The 7,818-nt window shown below is 42.2% G+C and overlaps 1 protein-coding gene across 1 annotated transcript; it reads right to left on the bottom strand.

Annotated features, from left to right (window-relative positions):
• Window positions 1-904: 904 nt before the first annotated feature.
• sox1a (SRY-box transcription factor 1a) lies at window positions 905-2,567 on the bottom strand. The gene has a single exon (XM_063214565.1). The coding sequence runs from the start codon at window positions 2,565-2,567 to the stop codon at window positions 1,539-1,541; it is 1,029 nt and encodes a 342-aa protein (XP_063070635.1). The 3' UTR covers window positions 905-1,538.
• Between the last annotated feature and the right edge of the window lie 5,251 nt (window positions 2,568-7,818).

The following is a 7,818-nucleotide window of genomic DNA, read 5'->3' on the forward strand; positions in this document are numbered from 1 at the left end:
TGATTTCTTCTGCTGGAGGATATGAGCCTACTGTAAAGCAACACTGAAAAATATAGGCTGTAGACTAATAGGTCTATATACACACGTGGTTTGGGTAACCATGAACAACTGAACCGTTCGCCGTTTGGATAATCCAAACTGACTCATTCACATGCATATTGCATAGGTTTTTAACGTAGGCCTAGGTAGTGTGCAGGCTATATGGCAATATTTATCTCGAACATGGTTGCTGATGCTTGTTCCATGCATTATGGGAACAAGTAGGCCTAGACTACAAACACGTTTAATTGCACGACTTGCCACTTTCCAAGAGAGACGAGAGGCCCGTGGCGCATTAACCACAAACCCTCCCAATGCAGCTGCAATTATTCCATGAAATCATTTTTTTTCCTCATGGTGAATCCACACAGCCAAACCTTTTCACGTTTGGTTTGAAATGCTCGTTTTGTCTCTAAAAACAAAAAACAAAAAAAATGTGCACAAATTAAAAATAATTATTGTATCGCTACTCGCACCCTTTCTTTTTTGGGTCAATGTAATTTTCACATTTGGGCTCCAATATTACCAAAGAGTCTGCACCAAAGGCTACTAATTCATATTTGAAAAGAGGTGCTTTTTGGAAAGCACCCCATAGCTAATTTAGATTTTTGTCAGCTAAGGCATTATTTTTACTTCACAAAAGGGCTTTGTCCATTTTTAAGCACATGAATGCAGGCCTATTTTTCATAGCCTACTTTATTTTTTACCCAATAATTCCACACAAGGACTAACTACTTCTAACAATAACCAAGTTGTCTAAAAACAAGAAAAAAAAACTTGCTCTGATATTTCGACCACACAGTAACAAAACACTGTTTATGAACCAAGGCAACATATCTGTCAATTTTATTTAAATCATGTTCCAACGCAAAGTCAAGATTTGAACTGGCAAAAATGCATTTCATAAATTATGTACAGCTGCAGTTGTGTGCCAGCCTTTTAAAATATTAAAAGTTATTCACAATTTACATGAAATATTACAGCAGAAAGGGTATAACGCAAGGACATTAATTCACGTTTACAAACGTTTTGGTAAATAAGCAGTTTATATAAACTTTTAAAAACAATTCTCATTATTATTCATAAAGGATGGCCTACACTATTTTATTTTCTGGTTAGGATGTCTTTTTTCTTCTTTCGCACAAAAAGTAAATTATTGAAAAGTAACACTGAACTGAACATAGGGCAAATTATACTCCCAATAGCTTCACATTGACCAAAGCCATGACAGCTCGAATTATTTAAGTGTGGACAGAATTTCCAAACAATATTCCACAAAAGAAAAGCCATATGCTCGTTTCATTTCCTCATTTCATTTTTTCTCTTGAAGTCAATTGCCACAATATTTAGGCTACTTTTTAAAATTTACAGTAACATAAACATTCTGTACAAAAAAATGGGGAGGTCGGTGTGACCAGTAAAAGAAAAGAGGTAAATATTTGGTTACGCGATTCTGGATGCGTCTCTGTAGTTGTCTGGTGTGTAAGAAATACTTTTTTTTAAATGTGTGTCAGAGGGACGGTTCCATTAACTCCTGTCGCTGTACTCTGGTAGTGCTGGGGCAAAGCATGAAGTCTGCTCTGAACGGACGGGTCCCCAGACTCCCCGGTCGGTAAATACATGCTAATCATTTCTCTCAAGTCACCGGGACAAGGGCCTCGGGAGTGCGTGCTGACTGGGGGGCTTACGTTGGGCTCCGACTTGACCAGGGATCCTAGCGTACCGATAGACGCGGGGGATCCGACGCTGGAGCTCTGGTGCTGGGCGTAAGAGATGCCCCCATAGCCGGACGGGGAGGCACTCATGTAGCTCTGGGAGTTCGAGATGGGACTGTACTGCAGGGTAGTCATGTCGTAGCGGTGCATGGGCTGCGGGTTGTGCGGGTGGTGGTGGTGGGCATGGTGATGGTGTGCTCCGGAGCCGGGGTGCTGGCTGTAGGCTAGCTGAGCCTCCTGCATCATAGCAGCAGCGGCCGCAGCAGCTGCCACCTGTCCTGAGTACGCACCGTTTGCCCAGCCGTTCATGTGGGCATATCCGGCGCTGGCACTGCCTCCATGGCCCCCAGGGCTCTCCAGCCTCTGCCCGACACCTGCAGAATTCATCCCCACGCCGAGACCCACGCCTCCTCCGGCGCTGGCTCCGCCGAGCAGACCCCCAGCCAAAGAGTACTTGTCCTTTTTGAGCAGCGTTTTGGTCTTCCGCCTGGGTCTGTACTTGTAATCCGGGTGCTCTTTCATGTGCATGGCTCGTAACCGCTTCGCTTCGTCGATGAAGGGCCGTTTCTCTGCCTCTGACATCAATTTCCACTCTGCCCCCAGTCTTTTGCTGATCTCAGAGTTGTGCATTTTGGGATTTTCCTGGGCCATCTTGCGTCGTTGGCCCCGGGACCAGACCATAAACGCGTTCATGGGTCTCTTGACGCGCTCTTGGTTACTTTTGCTTCCCGCGTTGTTCCCCGTTTGCCCCGAATTTGTGTTCGTTTGGGGACCAGGGGAGTGGAGGTCCGTTTCCATCATCATGCTATACATTCGGACGGCTTATTAGTTTACAGCTAAGACGAGAAAAAAAAGCCACACATGCAGTGAGGCGCTCAAGTCCTGTGGAACAAGCGCAAACAACACGCTGACTACGGCTCCAAAAGGAAAGCGAGTTGAATCAACCTGTAATATAATCCAGGAAGGTGTTTTCGAAGGTTTGTTTTTCCTCTTGTATTTTGCCTCGTCTCCTCTTGCTCGTTTCACATCCAGCGTAATAGAATGCGCAGTTGAGCTACTTTCCCTAGTGTAGTTGAGAAGTTAGTTTAAGCGGCAGCCATATGATGCGCTTTGACAGCGATTAGAATGAACACGCGGCCAATGGCGTTCTAGAAAGGGAGCAATTTGCATGGCGCTCGGTCAGGTGACGTAGAGAACGTAGAAAGAACTAGTAGGCGGGGTGCAGCGAGGGTCAACTCCACCCCTCTCACCGAAAGTAAATATTGTAGCACTAGTTTAGGGAGGAAAGAGAATATAGTCTTCCTGAAGCATTTTAAGAATATTGACACAACAATAAGTAGTATCCACAGCTTATTCACATACTCTTATTTTAAATTATCTAGGCCTACTAATTGATCTATTATCTTTGAAAGGTGATGGGGGAAAACTACCAAGCCTGCTGGACATTCAGATATGCCATCCGTGAGAATAAAATACCCTATATACTTCCTAAACAGCAGAGGGGGTTTCCCCTCAAAGTAAAATGTGTCATTGCTTACATGCATTTTAAAAGCCAACGATTGAATGAGTAAATGAGATTGAATCACACACACACACACACACACACACACACACACACACACACACACACACACACACACACACACACACACACACACACACACACACACACACACACACACACACACACACACACACACAGGCTGCGTGTTCAACCAGAACATGCCAGACTACAACCCGCTTACTTGTTGATGTAGGCCTAGACCAGCAAGCAATAGTCGTGATATTTCCATTGCCATTTGCCCTATTTGTTTTAAAATATAGTAATACTACACTCTTAGAAGGCTGATGTGTGAAATGTATGAAGCCTATTTTAAAAGCGGCGCACAGTGTAGGCTATTCAAGTGTGTCACGGGCTGGGAAAAGTTTGCGAGCCACGGAAGGGTATTACCGCCGTCTACTGGCAGGGAAAACTGTATCCAACTGCGTGGTGCTGATAGACAGCGACCAATATGAGCTTCTTTTTATTGAACACAGCCGCATAGGGATGGTTGAAAACGCTTTTCTACTTTATATTACTCCTTCATTTAGTCTGTAGCGGTGGATGGAAAACGCATGCTTATGAATCTATCTCGCCTATCACTGTTATTAGTTCACCTCTCTCAAGCACGTTCAGGTTCCCATGGCCTGTATCTGCAGCGATAAGTTTGAACAACGTGCTTGTTCTATCGGGCGGGAAAAGCATATAGGCTAATTAACAAGCGTGGTATTGTTTACGATAATGACAGCATTAGGGGTTTTTAAAGACACCGAACCCACACGGATCGCACCCCGTGCGCCACGCTCCCACGTATAATTCAAATTTCACAGTTGACCAGTTCTGAAAACATCAATCAGTCGCTAATTGAAAGCAAAACAAAATATCCCTGCCCCGCTGCGCAGCTGACGATTCCATCATTGTAGCGAATTCCACGGCTTTTAATTTCGCTAATATCAATACACGTACAAGAGAAGCGGTGCGTGGATCTCTCCAAACCAACTGGATTGCATAATGAGGCTAACGGTTTTTGCAGATAGTTATTATGCTGCTGGTCCACAGAGAGACTTCGTTTGCGTCTGAATCTTGTCAACAGAAACACACAAAACAGGATTGAGTCTATGTATACAGGCATGACTGCTTATTCAAGAAAAAAAATGAATAGACAGACATCAACAACAAAAATAATTAGTCTGTGTGATTACATGAAAAATATACTGTATGTAACGCCTCGCCTTTCTTTAAACATAACCATGCTGTGTTTGCTTTTTTATCCCTAGGCCCCTTGGGCGAGAGGGATGAATATGAAGCGGAGGGATGGTATCAGTTTCTTAGTGCTGTTTTCTTCATTATGGACATTTATGTAATTATGCAGACTGAGGCTCATGTATTTCTCTGATGTTCGTTTTCAGTGAGGCTAAAAAAATTGCGTAATGTTTTGCAATACAAATGTCTGTGCTGCTGGTAATTGTTTAGTAGGCATTTTGCCTAATATCCGTATTATTATTATTGTTATTATTATTATTATTATTATTATTATTATTATTACTATTAGGCCTATTATCATTATTATTATGCATATTATTATTATTATTACTATTATTATTGTTGTTGTTGCTGCTGTTGTTGTTGTTATCCTGCCTATTATTGTTATGCCTATTATCGTCATAGCTATTTTTACCTATGGCTATCTATTCTGGATGAGAAGGCAGATGATTTCATATTCTTAAATGACTTAATAGGCCTTTAGTTAGGCTACATTATACCACAACAATCCCATGGTTTTTAAAAGTTTTTTTTAATTATTATTTTGATTCGAAGAAATGTCAAGCATAAGCCTATTATTTGAACACTGCTCCTTTTGCGAACTCATTTAGGAGATTACGGTGCCCAACATTAAAATGTAACCCACACAACCGAGTCTATAGTAATTCAATTATTATTCCTTTTCCCTCGGGCAAAAGTCTGTGTTTGTGGCCCGCTGTGTAAACTTTCTCTACCATACTCTCGCGCAGAGAAGCAAGCGGCCCTCGTGGGACACATTCACTGCTACTGTGTTATTCTGTGTCACTCGCCGCGCGCTTTAGAAATTTCCGTTTTTCTTTGTGCGCACTCTGCGGAATACTGTGCACACACTGTTGGCGCACGTGCGAGTGCAGGGGTCACGACGGGTACTCCACCCCTTCAGTAGGGGCCGGGATTGTTTCTGTTTTTAAATCATTTTATTTGACTAACCTTCACACTTTGGAGGCTACATTTCATATGCCAAACAGGTGCAACCATCACAGCTGCTAAATTATTTTCTATAAAAAACAAAGATAAATGTAGTCAAATTTGAAAACATTATGAGATTTAATTTGAAAAGAAAATAAACCCCACGCTATAGTATTTTGTTATTTTAAGCAGGCAGTCAGGCTTTGGTTTTGTGCTATGTCGTTATGTTTCTGAAGTGTCAGAGAAATAGAAAGTAAAACGCCTATTTCCACAACCATGCCTAAACGGACTGCCTAAACGGACTGTGTTCATTAGGTGGGATTTTAATAATAGCATATAGTCACACTTTTCCTGGGAAATTATTTAAGTCCTTGAAATTAAATTGTAAACCTGACAACCCTATGCGTAAAACCATCTATTTTATATTAATTGTTCAGCTGTCTGTCTGCTAAACACAAAGATTTTCAAATTGTCATCGTTTCAAATGCATGAAAGCTATTTTTCCAGTAAGATGCTTCTGTAGGCTAAATTAAACACACAGGGAGACGGAGTTGCTTATATGACAAGTTTCTAGTCATTTGTTTGTATTTGTGAGGAGAGGCAGAGGATTAGGTTAGGTGGTAAAACTCAGCTTTTGATGACTCAATTGACAGACGCTGTTATCTTTCTAAAACACCTGTTTCACAACGACATTCACTAAACTTTGTCTGTAAATCAATTTCCCCTTGCTTGCTCTGACCTTGTGACAGCTGTCTCTGGCATCCAATTGTTTACTATAGATCATTTAAAGTAGCCAAGTTATGGGATTTGTTTTCCCCTCTAATACTGAACTTCACTATTTCCTATTGGTATACGCATCTGAAAGTGGGAACTGTCGTTGAGAAACGATAAATATTGTGTAGGCTAAAACAATGTACATATTGAAGTAGCCTACTGCTTTTGGAAATACTTTTAAATAGCATTGGTCTACAGGAAACGTCTGTGGACTTCTATTACCTAACCATGGGTGATTTGCAATATCATTACTGAATAATTAAAAATATATAACAGTCCCATGCGTGCGTAATGCGTGGGCTTTTTAAGGAGCGTCGTAAAAACACTGTTGTCATTTAATCCACATTTCATTCCAGCAAAATTACATTAGAATAATTTTGTTAATCGCATATATCGATGTGCTATCCAACCGAAATCGCCTCCCCAACATCAGATTAACACGTACCAAATAGGCAGGCAGCGGGCACGGTGGAGGAGGCGAGAGGACAAAACATTCATCTTTTAAGCATCCCTCCAGCCCTACAAAACGCACCCGCCAAGAATGTCACTCGCTTGTGTGGTGCGTTTCTAAAATCAGATGACTTAAGAAACGCACAATCAAACATCAGATTTAAAGAAAAACGCGCGCCTGACATCTCCAGTGCTTACAGCGCGCACCAAACGCCACTGTGCAGCGGTTATTTTTATCCCGTTATATACACTCGAGTAAATGACAGATACCCCTTAAACCAAGCTCAAACGTAGTTATCAAACCGTTATATTGATTTAATCTTTTAATTACGATAACCTACAGCCTATCAATCTACACCAAATAAAAGTCAGATAGATTACGATATTGCCGAGAAGAAGAGGCTTGCCATTGCAGGATATCTCATACAAACTTACGCGAGTTCCATTGTCCCTGATGTGGAGAGTAGCGTAGGAAAAAGTATTCTTCCCCATACTCCTAAAGCCCGTCTCCTACCCTCGTACCGCCATCCTTTCTAAAAATCTACCTGCTCAGAGTGCCAAGGCCGGCGGTGCCCGGCTCCCTACCCCACAACTCAACAGACACTGAGGAGAGAGACAAGAAAATGAAATTTATTATAGACTCTAAAGACAATTTCAAGTTATTGTTTCTCCCGGCGAAAGGGTTCCTTCTCACATAATGAAGCGCCTTTTGTGTGGCACGGAACAATACAAAACAAGTATTCTAATAAATAGCCACTTTTTTGTTCCCTCTCGAGGATGAATGGAATCGAGCGGTTGGGTTTGAAAGCAGCTGCGTTGCATTCAGGATAGGAGGGGCGGAGCTTTGGCTGGCTCGCGCTGCTGCTCCTTGGAAACGGACTTGCAGTGCGGACTGGGCTCTGCCACCGCGATGGATGGCAGGCAGCTCTGACTGTTGCCCTCATCCCTCGTGAGCACAGAGCACAGAATAGGCTACCGACCACTATGTCCAGTATCTCCTTAACCGCCTCGAAGACCGTCTCAATCAGGAACTTGAAACAGTGATTAATATTATTAAAATAACATTATCCTCCTTTAGATTTCATTTAG

The sequence above is a fragment of the Engraulis encrasicolus genome, chromosome 13 (genome assembly GCF_034702125.1).
Source record: "Engraulis encrasicolus isolate BLACKSEA-1 chromosome 13, IST_EnEncr_1.0, whole genome shotgun sequence".
NCBI classification, from domain to species: domain Eukaryota; kingdom Metazoa; phylum Chordata; class Actinopteri; order Clupeiformes; family Engraulidae; genus Engraulis; species Engraulis encrasicolus.